The sequence below is a fragment of the Manihot esculenta genome, chromosome 15, assembly GCF_001659605.2.
Source record: "Manihot esculenta cultivar AM560-2 chromosome 15, M.esculenta_v8, whole genome shotgun sequence".
Lineage (NCBI taxonomy): Eukaryota > Viridiplantae > Streptophyta > Magnoliopsida > Malpighiales > Euphorbiaceae > Manihot > Manihot esculenta.
Genome location: NC_035175.2, coordinates 12,753,866 through 12,771,620, shown reverse-complemented (window position 1 = coordinate 12,771,620; position 17,755 = coordinate 12,753,866). Strand labels below are relative to the sequence as shown.

General features: G+C 33.5%; 2 protein-coding genes across 4 annotated transcripts; one reads left to right on the top strand and one right to left on the bottom strand.

Annotated features, from left to right (window-relative positions):
- The first annotated feature begins 1,040 nt into the window (after positions 1-1,040).
- On the top strand, positions 1,041-11,140 carry LOC110601750 (glycerol-3-phosphate dehydrogenase [NAD(+)]). 2 transcript variants are annotated; one of them, XM_021739028.2, is made up of 11 exons: positions 1,041-1,424; positions 2,068-2,144; positions 2,227-2,299; positions 2,392-2,609; positions 2,695-2,802; positions 3,046-3,109; positions 3,204-3,241; positions 3,325-3,445; positions 3,522-3,576; positions 3,659-3,707; positions 10,703-11,140. In XM_021739028.2, exons 1-11 carry the CDS (start codon positions 1,127-1,129, stop codon positions 10,751-10,753), a joined length of 1,152 nt encoding a protein of 383 aa, XP_021594720.1. In that variant the 5' UTR covers positions 1,041-1,126; the 3' UTR covers positions 10,754-11,140. The 2 variants fall into 2 exon arrangements, with proteins under 2 accessions (XP_021594720.1, XP_021594719.1); XM_021739027.2 differs by lacking the exon at positions 10,703-11,140 and adding an exon at positions 4,040-4,554 and having other exon boundaries at positions 1,044-1,424.
- On the bottom strand, positions 5,382-9,979 carry LOC110601751 (alpha/beta hydrolase domain-containing protein 17B). 2 transcript variants are annotated; one of them, XM_021739029.2, is made up of 5 exons: positions 9,410-9,976; positions 8,448-8,484; positions 7,999-8,235; positions 7,854-7,901; positions 5,382-6,074 (listed from the first exon to the last, which is right to left on the bottom strand). In XM_021739029.2, the coding sequence occupies exons 1-5, from the start codon at positions 9,709-9,711 to the stop codon at positions 5,553-5,555; spliced, it is 1,146 nt and encodes a 381-aa protein (XP_021594721.1). In that variant the 5' UTR covers positions 9,712-9,976; the 3' UTR covers positions 5,382-5,552. The 2 variants fall into 2 exon arrangements, with proteins under 2 accessions (XP_021594721.1, XP_043806749.1); XM_043950814.1 differs by having other exon boundaries at positions 5,818-6,064; positions 9,410-9,979.
- Positions 11,141-17,755: the final 6,615 nt, after the last annotated feature.

Sequence of the window (17,755 nt, the reverse complement as noted above, 5' to 3'; positions counted from 1 at the left end):
CGGTAGGTTTCGGTTGTGTAATCCGGAAGGATGATGGGAGTTTTGTGGCTGCTAGAGCAGACTCTTTTTATAGCCAGATGGATGCAAAGTGTGCTGAAGTTATAGCATTCCGGGAAGCATTGAGCTGGATTAAAGCGTGTGGATGGGATCGAGTTCTTTTCGAATTGGATGCTCAGGTACTTGTGATGTCAGTTAATTGTATTTTGTTAGATGATTTATCGTCTTTTGGCTTTTTGGTTCAAGATTGTAAACTGCTTCTATCTAGTTATGAGGAAGCAAAGTGTGTTTTTGTTCATAGATCTGCGAATGATGTCGCTCATGTTCTAACAACATCGGCTCATTCTGAATCAGGTCAAGGAGTTTGGATTGATATCCCTCCTCCTCATATTGTTTTTTTTTTTCTCTTTGAATTAACGAAGTTTTCTTGTTATTTAAAAAAAAAACAAATAAATTATATTATTTTTATATATTTTTTTAGTTTTATCAATGATTTAATTATACTAATTTATCTTAATTCAATATTAAATTAATTCACCTCCAAATTAATCACTTATAAATGATTTAATTAAATACATTGTAATTTTCAACACTCTCATAAACGAAACAATTAATATTTTTCAAAAAGTCAAAATCGACACCTTGCCAATCAGATTAAACTTAATTATATCCAAAATTTAAACATTTTCATCTGTCAATTTATTTAAATCTCAAATTTGGTAATAATCTAAATTTTGAAATGGTGAAGAAATTATATCCAAACTAAAATTGAATCTAGAAATTTGTGTCCATCTCATTTACCAATTGAGGTGACATTTTGAAGTTATAGATTAGTGCCCATTTGGCACATGCAATTAATTCTTGTTAGATCATCAATTAACTATGGTGAATAGATAATTTAATTTTTTTTATAAAAATTGTTAAATTGAAAAATGGTTGATGTAAATAAAAAACCCTAATATGCTAATCCTAATTTTTTAAATCAAATAATAATAATAATAATATGAGTCTATAGTTAAAACAAAAAGCTTGAAAAGCATAGAATGGATCGCCGAGGCTCAAACATTTACATGTAACCCAAAGAAGAAAACATTGTTTCTAACGAAACGCATCTGTCCTTTCTGACCCGATGCGCTTTCTGTTTCCCCTATATCATCCCCTCTTCTGTTTTTCTTATTCTTCTTCTTCTCCATCCTTCTTCTCCATCTCTCGTTCCCTTCTCTCTCCTTTTCTTTCTTCTTCTTCCTTTCTCATGGCCCCACCTGCTGCCATGGAAGCGCCAGAAGCTGCTCCAAGAAACGCATTCACCAACGTTGCTTCTGCTGCTTCACACATTTCTAGAGTCACTGTTGTGGGTAGTGGCAATTGGGGTAGTGTGGCTGCTAAGCTTATTGCTTCTAACACCCTCAAGCTTCCTTCTTTTCATGGTATGTGTCATTCATTGCGCAATGGGTGGCTACTAGAATTTTAGTTTGCTTTTTATTAGATATGATTTTTTTTTTAATTATCTAATTTCTGGAGCACAATTGTGTTGTTAAGTATGCTTCTTCATCGTCAACACTAAGGAAAAGAACAAAAATTATGATAATTTGTCTTATGGTCTACAATGGAATTGTAGGAGATGGAGAACTGAGTTTGCTTACTCTTAGCTTATCCCAATTAGAAATTTATGAAACTTCTCTATCCATCTCTTGCAATTCTTTGTTCTTCAGCACCTAGTTAGCATTTGTTTCTATAATCTTGTACTATGTCTTTGTTTTGTTCTTATGCACCCTTGCATATCCATTTGTATTGTATAATAGTGTACTATGTCTATGTTGATAAATTTTTATAAGATCTAATCATCATGGCATTCATTTTCCTTTTTATTAAGAACTCCTTAAAACTATCCCAAATAAACATATATGACTTCATTGAATGGAGTTTTTACAAATATTATTTAAAAAAATAAAATAGAGATTTTAAATAAGTTAGAGAAGGAGATTTAAAATCTATCCCTTTTCTATAATTCTTGGTAACCATAGGATCTTTTAGTAGCAACTCAGTTTGAAATTTTCCAATGGTGTTCAGATGAAGTAAGAATGTGGGTGTTCGAAGAGACATTACCAACTGGTGAGAAGCTAACAGATGTCATTAACAGAACTAATGTAAGAATTCAATAAATTTTAGTGCATTGTTTGATTATGTGTATTTCATTCTTCATAATTATTGTCTCCTTTCCTGGTATAGGAAAATGTTAAATATCTCCCTGGTATAAAGCTTGGAAAAAATGTCATTGCAGATCCTGATCTTGACAATGCAGGTATTCAATTTATTGCTCTACTGAGGTTCACATGTTGCTTGTTACCGGAGGATATTTGATCACCTTGTGAATCTAACGAAGTGATTGTGCAGTGAGGGACGCAAACATGTTGGTATTTGTGACTCCACATCAGTTTATGGAGGGTATATGCAAGAGACTTGTTGGAAAGGTAAAGGAAGGTGTAGAGGCTATTTCACTCATCAAAGGAATGGAGGTCAAAATGGAAGGCCCTTGCATGATCTCAACTCTTATAACTGAGCAGCTTGGTATTAACTGTTCTGTGCTAATGGGGGCAAATATTGCAAATGAGGTCATTAACCAATTCTAGAACTTTCATAGCAAATTTATTTGCTTTTGCTGTTGGTTTTTAGAAGACAAGATGCTACATATTGCAGATTGCCGTTGAGAAATTCAGTGAGGCGACAGTTGGATACAGAACCAACAGAGAGATAGCAGAGAAATGGGTTCAGTTATTTAGTACTCCTTACTTCATGGTCACACCAGTGAGTACAATAAATATGGTCCTTGGATATCTATTAGTTGTATGAAAACAGCTTATTTTCGCAATAAATGCAAAGAACTAGAAAACCCACAAAGTAAATATTGGCATAACTTATGAGATAAAATTAGATAATGCAGGGACATAAAAAATTCATAGCTATCTTTCAAAAATGAAAAATTTTATTTCTTAGCAGATAGTGTTAATCACATTGTTCTTTAACTTCGTTTCTTATGGGAACATGCAGGTCCAAGACGTAGAGGGAGTTGAACTCTGTGGGACCTTGAAGAATGTTGTGGCGTTAGCAGCAGGTTTGTGTACAGGACTTTTTTTCCATTTTGATTTCGCTGCTTCTTCTTCTTTTCTTCGGGTTAGCAAATGGAGCAACTGACCTCTGATGGACAGGTTTTGTTGATGGTCTGGAAATGGGAAATAACACAAAGGTACATGTAAAGAATTCTAATAAGGTTTAGCAACAACTATTATTGTGTTTCTCTTGCACCTGAACTGTTTTTATTTTCACTAGGCTGCAATAATGAGAATTGGTCTGAGGGAGATGAGAGCCTTCTCCAAGTTGTTGTTTTCATCTGTTAAAGACAGCACTTTCTTCGAAAGCTGTGGAGTAGCTGATGTCATCACAACATGCTGTAAGGAAGCATGTAGATTTCTTTATTCTCTGCAAAGTAAACATTGCTTGGAAAATAATTATATCATCTGTGGCAGTGGGAGGAAGAAACAGGAAAGTTGCTGAAGCCTTTGCAAAGAATGGGGGGAAAAGGTATCCTCTTTTGCTAGTTGGTGCACAAATATGAAAAAAGGTTGAGGCGCTTAATCTTAACCTTGCTTTTTCTCATCTATAGGTCTTTTGATGAGCTTGAGGCAGAGATGTTGCAGGGCCAAAAACTACAGGTACACATGGAAGTTAATGATTACTTTTTCTTTTTCACATTAAATGTGCATACAAAGGATTTCATTAGTCCAGACGCAATATCACTTGCAAAGACCTTAGCATACTTCACTGTTTCTGAGCACATTGCACAACTCAAATTAAAGATACAAATTCCATCAAGCATCCTACTCTGTTTAGAAAGGAGTCGCGAAACTCATTCTATTACCTAAAATGGCATATCATTGGCAGTGGTTGAACAAAAAACAGTTATTTTATAGATGTATCACATTATCAAAAATCTAGTTGTTGAGCCTAACTATTTTATGAATTTCTGGTTCCTATATGTTAAAAGGGTGTCTCAACTGCAAGAGAGGTGTACGAAGTCTTGAGCCACCGTGGATGGTTAGAGTTGTTTCCACTCTTTGCAACAGTGCATGAGATTTGTATTGGGCGTCTTCCACCATCAGCCATAGTTGAATATAGCGAACACAAACCAAACTTCGCCTTGGTAGAGGGCTCAGCTGAATATTATTGACTTTTCATGAGGATGAAACCAATATAGTAGACATATTCGAGGTATAAAATTTAGTAGGACCTTTCCTTAGATTTTGAGTTCGGTTTTCCACTTCACGGTAACTTAGCTTCCAAGACAGCAAGACAGTTGAATAGTCTGGAATACAACTTGTTAGGAAGCTTCAAAGGTTGAAGTTGAAGGCAAGTAAAATAAACAATTTTTCAACAGTTTTATAGTATCTGGTTTTACTGTTGTACCGGAGTTTGTAGACAAACATGTAATATTCATGCAGAATGAATAATAATCTTCAGATGTTGAAGTCCTACATATATACAAGTTTGTTTTACTGTCTTACTGTTGAAACAGAGTATATATGTCTATATATATACATATATATTCATGTCTCAGAGTTTTGTCTTACTATTGTACCGAGTTTGTAGACAAACCTGCTCATCCTTCAGAATTCTCTTTACAATAGACTTTAGCTTTTGGGCTCAATTTTCTTTTCATTTCTCAGCATCCAATCTAAGGTTTCTATGGAATTTAATTTAGAAGAGTATGTGAGGTTTAGAAACGTAGATTTTTTTTCCTTTTGGAAGAGAAGATGGTCAAAAATATTTTCGTAACTATAAGACAGGCAGGTGAAGGTGGTGGCTTTGTCTTGAAAAGAAAGGACAAAAAGCTTTCAGAAGAAACGCCAAAACGACATGTCATTTCATAACGCATCAAACAACAACCCTATTTTGGTAGAACTGAATTAACAGTTAGTGCATTTTTTTAAGTCATTTTGATGTGGTCGTTATTGCTGAGGTTTGTCCTTGTTCCCTTGTCATTTCCATTTGAATGTACCTTGAAGTTAAAACTCATCGTTTATTCATTTGATTCTCTGTATCCTTTCATGCCATTGCTGGTTTGCGAGTCTCGTGGTTCTTACACACTTAATTTTTGGTAGTCATTATTATAGGTGTCGTTTAATGCAATTGCTGGACGTTGCTTCTTCACAGGGAGGAAGAAGACCATAGTTACCCCATTCCCTATCCACTTCATAACTTGATACCTGATTCAATCATGAATTACATTATCTCAGGAAGTTTTTAGTTCAGTCAAGAATGGAGGGTTTTGCTTTAGGTGAAAATTGAAAAATGAAGACAATGATGAAATGCATAGCAAGAGCCAATAATAGTAAATCAATGTAACACCAAACCTTTTCTCATTTCATGCCAGTAGTAATTATAGAGATAACACAAGCCAATTGCAAGGCAAAAGAACCATATAAAGTAGAAAAGAAAAAGCCAAATAAATTCCCCACAAGACCAAACCCATGCATATATTTTACGGTTGTTTTCAAGTATCAACCAGTTCGTATTCTATCCAACCTGTCAACGCTTTTTCGTGCTCTTTCCAGTTGATGGTCGATGCTTTTCCGGGACTTCTCGAGGCAATCAACACTTCTTCGAGACCTTTCCATTTGATCAAAGGAGATTCGCAACTTTTCTAGCTTATCAGCATTATTCGATTGGTTTTTGAGCTTTTCCAGCTTTTCTGCATGATTAGATTGGCCTTTTAGTTTCTCCGGCCTGTCAGTACTATGCCTCGGTTTCTCTCTCCGGTCTGTACTTTTCCTTGAAACCTCAAATACATCAGTACTCTTCCGGGCTTGTTCAAACTGATCTGTACTTCTCCTTGAACTGTATCTTTGAGAAGGAGATTTCTCAACAGTTGATATGAACTTCTTCAGATGCCTGATATACTCTGGAAAGTGCTCTAAATCGCAGTGGTTCCCTCCTTTAAGCCATAGTGGTTCATATTTTTCTTTACAAAGTTCCCAGAGTTGCTTACCATGGGAGCAATCGACCACTTCATCTGAAGTTCCCTACATATTAGTACACGAGAATCAAAATAAGGAAGAACATATTGATTTTTCCAAGACATATTGTGATCAGCTTCAAAATGCTATGAAAAATGTTCGTACTACCTTACACTTTTTCAGAAGCTATTGCCATTTATTTTGAGACACCAAAATGTCTCAAAAGAATAGCAAGCGACATTTTAGGCACTAAACTCACATACTCTGTTTACCAAATTAATTTGCATTGATATGTTAGAACTAGAAGGCATTGTCAAATTAAAAGTCCCAAACTAAGAAAGCAAGAAATTTCTAAATAAATGAAACGATGCTCCTAAATTCTGGGTAGCTATCCAACTCATTCGTCCCAGCTTATGCAATGAAGAACACTCATTCACAACATAGAAACAAAGATTACAAAAATGAATGAAAAAACATGCATACACAATAAAGTGTATGCTTGACTTAGAAATGGAATTACTCAATGTCAAAGGTGGAATCTGAAGCATACAAGTTATCCCGATATGTAATGCAACAATGAGAAATGAAATACAACAAACTGTGTGATGTAGGAATGTGGAATGGATCATCCATGGGGTTCATAAGGATTAGATTACCTTTCTCCGTAATATACTTGCTCTTCAAAATATCCTTCACATTTTCCTACCTTTTCTATTTCACCGGACAACATGCTTGCAAGGTTGACAATTGATTCAAGTTTTCCTTTTAACCCCTCGTTTGGCATGAATGACTTTGCAAGAAAATAATTAAAATGAATTCTTTCCAAATCTTTCATGATTTCATCTCCATACATAATGAAAAATTTTCAAGTCAAAAAATTTTGAATTCTTTTATTCTAAATAAGAATTTTGCAAGAAAAGAATTCAATTAAATTGAATTCTTACAAAATTTTTTATTTCAAACGGAGGATAAAAGTTAAATCTATCTATGTAACTTAAGCAAATTCACTAGCAATCATCCTGCTCTTCATCCTTTATAAATGTATAATATTGGGAGTCTATATTATGATAAGTTGTAATTGTAAAAGGCTTAATTTACTCGGTAAGTTTGTATATATCTGCAGTTTTTTTAAGCCTGGAAAAATAATAGGCCATCAACATGATAGCCATCTTCTTGATTGGATTTTAGATACCTAGATGGGCCTTAGGACTAAAGCATATCCAGTTAAGTCAAATTTATTTGAAAATAATATGATATTGTCAAAACCCTATAAAAGGAAAGCCCAAGTGCCACCAAGTATTTCAAGGCTAAAAAATTTGAAGCAAATGGCATGGTAAACATAATCTACAAGGTTTAGCAGCCAGAGTAATCTTACATGATACTTCTTAGATGTCGCAATACTTAGCAGTAGAAAATATAAGGATTTTATAACATATGTGAACTTAAAAATTCAAAATACAGAATCAACCCCAAAAGGTGCATATTTGCATGGAACACCAAGAACCTTTTAGCTAACAAACATGCCTAGAGGAACTAAAACTTTCAAGTGCCAGAGCTTGAGTTCACTGCCTGGGATACTTGATAGTTTCTCAATCCTTGGGCAGTTTCAAAATTGTTAAAGGTTTTGACCAGAATAGAATGCATTTCATATTTCGTTGTAGAATATGGGTATCTAAATGCAAAAGGGGCAAGCAAGTGAAGGAGGCAAATAAGAACTTGTAAGCTCATTGTATATTGACTCAAAGGTCCAAAGGTGTGAGATACAAAATATAAAAATAGCAACTGACTGGAAGAGAGAGAGAGAGAGAGCTTAGATGATCCAATGTGTTGCAGTGGCATACTTACGTGAATGATAAGAATAGGACAGTTAACTAGTGGGATTTTGTCAATATTCTGCCAAAAAACAAAAACAAGAACTTCATTTTGTTAAAACTAAAAATACTCATCATTTAAATCAGATGAAACAATAGAACATACTTCAAAAAATTACCTTATAAATGTCAAACCAGTATGTACGCTTGACAGGATACATGACTCTTAAACCCGAGAGTATGGGACTATGCAGAACAACAGCTCGTAACTGAGGCAGCCGAGCAGCAAGATCTAAGGTGGGGCCACTTCCAACTGATTGTCCATAAAGGATAATGTCTTCTTGCTTGGTGCCATAACTTTCTTCTAGACACTTGTATGCAGCTTCAATATCTGCATATGTATTCTGCTCACTTGGCTGCCATACATGAACATGGATTCAGATAAACTTGTATTTTCCTCCCACTAATGCCATACAATTCATGAAAGTTTACTATATACAAATATATATGTATTGCACTTGTGGGGTGGGGGAGGGTTGGAGTGTGCAGATAATTCATAAAAGATATGCACACACACACACAAAAAAAAAAAGGCATATTAACTACTAAGGAGTTTAGACCAGCAAACCTTCCCAGATGATTGCCCATACCCGGAATAGTCATACCTGCAAAAGGTTGTGCATGCGAACTATGAATACGTTTCTGATTACAAAGATGCATTAACAGAAACTGTTCACAAGTTTTTTTTATTTCAACAATATGGATAGAATAGTGCATCTTCAGATATGATAAATAAATAAAAACAATTCAAACTTTTGGACAATTAACACCAGATATCACTATGGCAAGGGAACGATATAGCTTAAGATACTAGCATATTTACGACTTGAGTAACGAACAACATGGGTGAAAGCCTGTCAATTGTTTCCTTTTTTTTTTGGGCTTTTTAGCTTTCTTCTTCAGATATCAGTTAAGATCCTCAGTTCATTAAATTTATTTATAGCTATGGTTTCTTCCCAATGCAAGAGAGTAATTCATATCACAACAGTATTCGACATAAACCACAACATCACTTTCTGGGATATGCCAAGAACCTACAAGTTTTTCACATTGGTGAGACCTCGAGGAAAGTTAAAATTAAGCCTTAGTTGAACAATTAAAGCTCATACCATCATCATCATGCTAAACGTTCTTTTAATGAGAACGATCTTCCGACAATCTTGAATTATATCGTTTGTCCACGAATTCCTATAAAGTAAAACGTTGTTGCTACATATAATCATACTTCAACAAATCAACAAAATTGACCAAATATACGCTTTCAGTTAATTTGAAGGAATCCCAGCTGAAAAAGAAAAATTCCAAGCTAAGTAAGCATTAAGTATTTCCCAGTTTCTTGCAAACTAAACCCAGAAGAAACCCACCTTAATTCCTCAAATAAATCATAAAAAGCACAAAAAAGCTAGATACCAAAAACTACAAAAACATCATCACAAAAGCCGCATAAAAGCTCAGAAAGTTTCCCAAACCAGACGCCACAACACTTCAAATATAGTAGCAAAGATAGTAAAAAAGTAACAGCTATAGTACCCCATGAGATTAACCCTCAGGTGGATGCTCAATTCGATGAAGAGTTCATACATCTGCCCCAGATCGGCAGCGTTCCCATGAGAGTAAAGAAGAGTAGAGGTGGCCATAGGATGCCTTATGTACATTGCCACTATCTCAGTACCTTTCCTAGTGGGCAATTTCAAGATTTCAACATTTTCACGGTGAGGGAAGGGACTCAAAAGCAAGAGACCAGTGAGGTCATCTGTTATTAGTTTGTATGAAGGTGGGTTTGGTGGAAAGAAAGCAAATTTCGCCGCCATGGACGATGTCACCCCTCCCATCTCTTTCTCTGTCCCTCTTGCTCTGTTCTTTTTTTTTCCTTCTATGCTTCCTCTGTTTTCTGGGTAAGTTAAATTTTTCTGTTTTAGAGAGCCTGCAATCTGGACCTGGTTTAGATCAAAAACATTTTATTCCATTCCACTTTTTGCTATTTCCAGAAGAATAAATTGTTTAGTGAGGCTGAGAGAGAGAGAGAGAGAGACAGAGAGAGAGAGAGAGAGAGTTGTTTTGTTCCCCTAGTCTTTATTAGGGGCTTGCAAAAGAAAGGTGGGGCTCTGTCCAATTTGAGGCACTTAAAAGGGCTTTTACTTGCTTTTTCACTTTGTTCATAGAGAAGAGAGGTTGAAACTTGAATTATTTGTAGGGACAATACTCCTTTTGCTGGGTAAGACTTATGCCAGAGATTCTGTAATATTAATTGTTTTAATAGCAGTAAATTTTGATATATATGTTTAATTTACTAATGATTAAGCTGATTGATATATGGTATGAAGCTTATATTATATGCAAAACCTTTTCTTTGATAGTGGAGAAGAAAAGTTGTTGATGGGGAGAGTGGAAATGAAATGGGTTATGGTGGAACCCTATGATCTAACAACAAACCAATGGATACCCATGTGGATAAAGTTGATTTTGATTTTAGGGATTGACGATGAAGCTTTTGAATTACAAGTTTTTATTTCATCTTCTTGATATTTTCATTATTTTGATGCTTAGACCTCACTAAGAAATTTTGTTCAACTCTTCCTAATTCACAATCAATTGTTTTGGATTAAACCCATCAATCATTTGTTCTTTTTTTTTTTAAAAAAAAAAAAAGAAATTCATAATACCAATCATACTTCAACATTGAGGTTTACATCGCTAATATTCTTTTGTTAGTCCTACCAAATTATAATGAAATAAAATAAATTAAATGGTTTGATTTAGCTAAGTTATTATTATTATTATGGTGAGGAAGCTCAATCGTATATATTGGTTTCTTGTGTTTTTATTCAGAGCTTCTTAAATGTGTTTCACTGGTTGTTACACGGTGGTTCATAAAGCTAAAGCATCTTAGGCGGGAATGAGTCATGGAAGGATTACACCTCTTCCCCAGCGTTGTTTTTTGAAGAATCAGGGCAGTTTCCTTCCTTGGCTTAGGCGACCGCAAATCTCAACAATGTTTTTCTCTCGAAGAGTGGTTAGCGGACTCGATTGTAGAAATTTTTTCGCTTTCTTTGCATCTATCGTTTACATTTTTCGCCTTTCTCGATGATGTATGTTGTTTTCTAGTTTGGTATTGCCTCTGTCTCTTTCACTTTGAATATTGGAATCCGACTCCGGTCCATTTTCCGTTTCTTCACCGCATGTTTTATGGTCGGCCACGGCTATTTTTGTGGGAGACACATTCGTTTATTCACGATGGTTTTTAAATGCTGCTTTAATCTACACTTCAACGCATACTTTGAAATTTTATATATTCTTTGTTTGGAATATTAAATTTTAAAAAAATTAATTTTTTTTTAAATTTTTGTGTTCGGTAAAACTAATAATATACGAATCCAATTCTCATGAATTTTTTAGAATTGATTTTGAATTAAAAATATTTTTTATCAAAATTATTAGAATTTTGTAAACAATAGTTTCACTTAAGATTATCTACATCAACATTACTTAATTAATTCTTGAAAACTCTTTTTATTTTCTTTTTTTTATTTATTATTTATTTTAATTTTAAATTTATTTCTTATTTTTAATTAATAATTATTTTTTATAAAAATTATTTTAATTTAATAGTGACTACTAATACTTAATACATTAATAATATATTATTTTATTAATTAAAAAATAATTTTTATATTTTTAATCATCAAATATTATGTAAATTCATATGTTAAATATTACAAAAATATTAATAATAATTTTATATTAAATGTGATAAAAATATTATTATTTATAAGAATAAATATTTATATTTAATTTAAAAATAATAAGAATGATGTATAAATTAAATTAATTTAAATTTTATTATTAATTTATCTAATATAAAAAATCTAATTGAATTCTATTACATTTAAATTGATTTCAATAAATAAATTCTTTTTTAAATAAAAATGAATAAAAATTTATTGATAAAATCTAGTTTTTTTTATAAAAAAAAAAAAAAAAGAATTGCATACACAAGCGCATAATATAGTAAAAAATTAAATTTTTATTTATTTAAAAAAAATTTTAGAAAAAAATATATTGAAAAATATTCCATGTAAAAAATATTTTTCAAAAGGATATTTCTTAAGAAAATAATTTATTTTTATTTTTTAATAATAATTTTAAAAATAAAGGATATATATATATATAATAGTATACATAGATTCTTAAAATCCGAAAAAATAATAGTATAAATAGATTGTTAAACTCCAAAAATGATTTAATTTTTTTATTAGAAAAGTATTTTCTACTGTGAAGCCATCTAATGCACAAAAATATAAAACAAAATATGGAGATTGTGTAAAATCAATGACTTGAAGCTGAAGCTTCTTTGGTCTTATTATTATGGGAAAAAAAGTTTAAAGATTGATACTTTATAGGAATACCAAAACCTAAAGCAAGAACCACATAGTAAAATTCCCTTGTAAAAAAGAAATTAAAAAGATAAAAAGTTAAGACTATTTTATTGATTAATTTTTCTGAATACCTAAAAAATTTGCAAATTAATCTAAATTATTTAAAAATTGTTGGAGTGGTTATATAAATCCTTTACAAATCACATTTTCCACTAGATGTGGGATTGCTACACATAGGCTTTTGTGACGCAACCACTTGCATAAATACTTGGCTAGGACATTCCCCTTTCTCACGTAGGTTAAATTCTAATGACCCTTCCAAACCAAAACATAATCAACTAAATTGTTCAAACTAGCTCAAAACATTCAAGTTTACAGATGTTACCCATTGATGCCAGAACACCAAAAGGAAAGGAAAGACTTCGTTTTTCTTTTAGAAAAAAGCCCCTCCTTTTCATTCCTAACAAAGAAATGGAAGTCTAGATTTGTGGCTATAATGAGTTTATGAGGAAAATATGGGATTAAAACCATCAAAGCAGAGCACTGACGTCTGCATTTTATTTCCATGGTAAGAAAAAGAAAAATAAACAAATTGCCCTGAAAGCCCATTTTTTCTGCTTAATCAAGGATCCAGACACTAAACTAGGAAGTTAACATGTTAATTACCCTTGCTCCAATCCCTATGAATCCCGTGACAGCCACTTGTAATGCCCTGCACGTGCACCCTCTTGGCATCCCTTGAAGCTTTAACCAAGCAACAGAGGGTAGCCCCCCAAGAAAGATAGCAGAGCACTTTAACCCCAGGTTAAAGAACTTAACTTTTTTTTTTTTTGTGGGTGTGTACAAAAATTCCCTACTGCTGCTCTGCAAGTGGACGTAAATCCATGCTCTTTTATGAAACTATACAACATCAACCAAAAACAAGACTATGATTGATTTGATTTCCAGCTCATCATAAGCCAACAAATGAAAATATACTGTTTTTTCTGAGATCTCCAACCACCCTGGGAAGAAAAGAAAAGGTTGATGACATATCTCCAAAAGTAGATTGCTAATATTACGGGTCATCTAGTCAAATCTAATCATATTGATGCTCAGATTATAAAATGTTTTGGGGAAGGACACTCCAAAGAAAGCTCATTTTATATCTCAACATCTCATCTACAGTTAATAGACACATATTCCAGGACACTAAAGTCTAAACTACTTATCCTGAGCCATAACTTACACTTGGTTGACAGCAACTCAGAGATCAAGAGGGTGAAATGGAGTTCTGAATATTGAGATTCAAAAGAGTTGATGAAGGGGGGAGATTTACTCTTCATTGTGCAGTTTAACTCCACCAAGCTTCCTGGTAGACAAAATAAATAAATCAAAAGGATGTTGAAATATGAAGCAAATGAGAGAATAAAAAGGATGCTATGACAAAATATGGTCCTTGATATTAAGGAAAAGAAAGAAAAAGAAGTAGTGGGTCTCACTCAGCTTAACTCTATCTTGTTGTTGAGATGGAATGATGAGACATGGTCCCTGGCTGCTACAAAGATGTTAAAACTATGTCTCACATAATTCTTTCTAATTAATGAATGCTTTCCATTATCCTGGTTATCAAAATCAAGTAATGCTCGATTCATTAACACCACATAAATGTATGACCTGTAGAGGAGTCCGACTTTCAATGTGATTACGATGCACAAGTATAATAACTATTAGAAATACATTACCATCAGAAAGAAAATGGCTAACGAATATCAGATATAGAAGTTCATGTTTAAATGAGAAACATTCAGCAACACTAGACACCATGTTGTCTAACACTGGGCAGAAGAGAACATTTTTTTCTTCAACATTTTCTGCCAAGTTCGGATAATGTGACAGAAATGCCACCAATAATTTTTGGGTGACAGTGCTTTTGTGGTGCTGATCAGCACAAAGAAGTGTAATTTGACTTTGTCAATAATTAGAGGGGTTGTCCCCCTGATCAAGAACAGTGGGGCTTATAGCAAATAATATAAATAGGGGGGAAAAAGAAAGAAAGAAGAACGAGAAATAAATAGAGTCACTGAATCACAAATGCAGACATAGTATGCCCCTGAGGTTGAACTAACATTTGGAGCATCTTCACCTATCCTTTACTGGTCTAACATATGCCGAGAAGATTAGATTCTATGTCATCCACAAATTTATCCATGAGAGAATGCATATATATTCACTTCTTAACTTCAAAATTAAGAAGAGAAAAAAAAAACAGATGACTACAATTTCTGCAAGTTGTTAAATGCAAGGCTGAGAAACAGTCAATAAAGTAACACACTGTTGAAAGTTCATTTTCATCCACAAATTTTGAGCAGTTTATTCCAGGAGCTACTGTATGAAAAATTTTCCACAAACATATGCTATGTTAATATTAAATAACATAGAAATCCCAAAGATAAACCACAACCAGTAGGATCCTGCTCAATAACCAACATTCTGTCTTAAATTTATAGTTTCTAGTGGCTGCCAGCAATCACTCCTAAAATCACAAGCAATCATCTTCCTGCACAGATTCTATTCAAGAGCTAGAATTGAAGTATATTATGTACTTGATCTCCTATCAAAAAATTGCTTCCATCTTCTAATTGGTGTAACAAAAACAAACTGTCCTCCGGTCCTCATTTCAATTCAATTGGAACATGAGCAGATGCAGCTGTTAGAGGGTTATGAGAACAGGCATAAGTTTGATTTCTAGCCCACCTGCCTTGGTTATTATTTTGAAAATCATACCAACTAGTGCTAATTATACTAAACTCCTACCAAAGTTTTTAGGAGACAAGTAGTATAAAGTAATCACATCAATTGTGTTCACCACTTTAACTCGATACATACACCATATCTGATTATGTTTGATAACTAAACATATTATAAAGGCTTTATATTTTTCAAAAACAACTTGTTGAATAGGAGAACAAAACATGATCACACTCTTCAGAACACACAAAAAATTTAAAAAAAAAGCAACAGGAGATTCAAGGCACTGATTGAATATAAATACAATCTTATTTGCAAATCTTGAAATCCTACCTTGTAACCTGACTGTTGGCTTCACAAGGACTTGATGCAAGATTTCATGGCAAGTGTCCAACAAAAGTACAAATGGCTGATTTTATGCTTCCATATAATCCTATCTGCTTGTAGAAACTGATTTCTATTACCAGTGGTCTAAATAAAATTTTAGGCTATTCCTACTTGTTTGATGACATGAAGAGATAAGGCAAACGCAAACTCCAAGAAACACCAACCAGAGGCAATAACCAACCCTTGATGCTGCCAATAAGAGAAATAAGAGAGGAAACTAGGGAGAGACCAAAGAAGAGATAGAGCTACAAAATACGAAGCATCCTTGAACCAACAACCACACAAGACATTGAAGCAAAACCAAAAGATTTATTCATCCAAAAATATGATGGTAGCCTCACAATCATTGCCTCGACATAAGTGAATGCCTGACAATGCAATTATCAACCCTCTTGAATCGGCAAAAAAGAAGGAACACTAATAACCCAAAAAAAAAAGAGAGAAATCTGAACTCCAAAAGTAATAATTGTAACAATTTACGGAAATTCAGTTACCAACATTGGATTAACTAGGCATTGTAATAGAAAAACATATCCCTTTCTGCTAACAAGATTTTAAGCCTGTATAGCTGTCAAAATGATAAATTTCTCATCATCTGCAAGTAACATACTGATTAAAGAATGTTTTCAAGAAACTTGGGGTCTAAACTAAAGATAGCTATATTACTACTCAGCAGAACCTTGAGAAGTTTACCATAGTGTTTAAATAAACATGGTATTCACATTCTCTTCTGGTGTTCACCAACATCCCACAAATTGCACTGAACAAAATAAACACTTCAACTATTAACAAGATAAGGCAGGACAATTGCATTACCTGTTCCTCAATGAGGGTAGATACATTCACAAATAAAATAAAAAGTAAAACTTGTGTCCATGCAGAATCATGACAAGAAAGGAGCACATTCAACAACTTCTATTATAACTAGATCCACCTCACAAAAAACTTGGAATAACAGAAATGCAAGAATGAATCCATCCTAACTATAATCCACGGAACCCATAAATCCAGTCTTTCATGACCAAGGCAGGTCCAAGAGTGTACCATGTTCTTTTTTTAAAAAAAAAAAAATTATCATACTTCCAAAAGCAAAGAATGATAAATTAATCCAATTTCACTAAATGTCTGATCAAATAAACTGCAAAATGGTTTTTACAAACCAAATGACTAACAATGGAAATGCCATTTAAGCTTTTAACCAATCTTTGCCATAAATGAGTACACTATCAAGGCAAAGTTATCAGTTCCCACAAGAGCAAAACAAGTCAAATAGAGTGCTGCACCCTTAAAAAGGAATAGTAAACATTATTAGTAAAACCCTCACCGGAAACAAAAATGACAAAAAAATATATATACAACACTAAGTCTGTCTTCTGAGCCGCTTCCTCAGCTTCTTGTACTTGTGCTTGTTCATCTTCTTCTTCCTTTTCTTCTTCACGCTATCAGCCAACATTCCCGAATCCTCGCCATTCTGCAAATCGTGGATCAACTCAGTTGATAGAATCGGATGTAAACAGTACCCAGATGGATGGACCGAGGAAAACGGCAAGGAATCGAAATGGATCAAGCTCCTCTCTCTGAATGAACCCAAAGGTAGAACGGCATTGATGATATGGTTTTCGTTAGGTGTGCTGTTAAGTTGCTGACTTTGGGAGGAAAGAGTTACAGGTATTGAAGGATTTGGTGAGTTTATACACGGGCTGCGCAGGAAAGCGAGGATTCTTGTTGTAGGCGGTGGAGTTCTGAAGAGTTTTCGGAGAGTCGACGACGCCATCACAGCGGAGAAAGTCAGTGCCGCAACTGTGTTGCGGGCGACCTGCGAGAGTTGGCTGTTAGGGAAAGAACGACGGGCGGATTGTTTGCTCCTTTTGGGCTTAAGGGTAGACCCGGAACCATAATAATCCGGCCCGTTCAGATTGAGGCCCGTTTTTATCCATGGATCTGAATTATATCAGAACTGTCAAAGGAGCCTCCCACAATGTAAATCTATAAGGGCAAGTCCGGTGAATATATCAAATTAATTAAAATATATTATATATAATAAAATTATAAGTGTTTCATTTATGAAAGCATATTAGTAATTTATTATTGGCTAAATATTTATATAACTTATTGCATTTAAAAAATTTTCAATTAATTAAAAATAAATTAAATTAATTAGCCGTAGCTCTTATAAAATAGTAACCAGTTGCTGTTAATTTTAATATATACTAATTTTTTTTATACGTGGATTGCTGGTTGTATACTCATTATTTATTTTATAATTAATTCATATATTTATTATTAATTATTATATATAATATATTATAAAGTATTTATGTTATTAAAAATTTTAAAAAATAATTTTAATTATCAAAATTAAGTTATTTAACATCACATTTAA

What these genes read in the sequence shown, in the direction of transcription:
- LOC110601751 (XM_021739029.2), bottom strand. Translation starts at nt 9,711, where the DNA reads ATGGGAGGGGTGACATCGTCCATGGCGGCGAAATTTGCTTTCTTTCCA. An exon ending in CTGAGGGTTAATCTCATGGG is followed by an intron (nt 8,485 to 9,409) that starts GTACTATAGCTG and finishes AACCTTTTGCAG; the next exon opens with GTATGACTATTCCGGGTATG. An exon ending in GTCCTATTCTTATCATTCAC is followed by an intron (nt 6,075 to 7,853) that starts GTAAGTATGCCA and finishes ACTAATATGTAG; the next exon opens with GGAACTTCAGATGAAGTGGT.
- LOC110601750 (XM_021739027.2), top strand. Translation starts at nt 1,127, where the DNA reads ATGCGCTTTCTGTTTCCCCTATATCATCCCCTCTTCTGTTTTTCTTAT. An exon ending in GGGCAAATATTGCAAATGAG is followed by an intron (nt 2,610 to 2,694) that starts GTCATTAACCAA and finishes TACATATTGCAG; the next exon opens with ATTGCCGTTGAGAAATTCAG. An exon ending in TGATGTCATCACAACATGCT is followed by an intron (nt 3,446 to 3,521) that starts GTAAGGAAGCAT and finishes CATCTGTGGCAG; the next exon opens with TGGGAGGAAGAAACAGGAAA.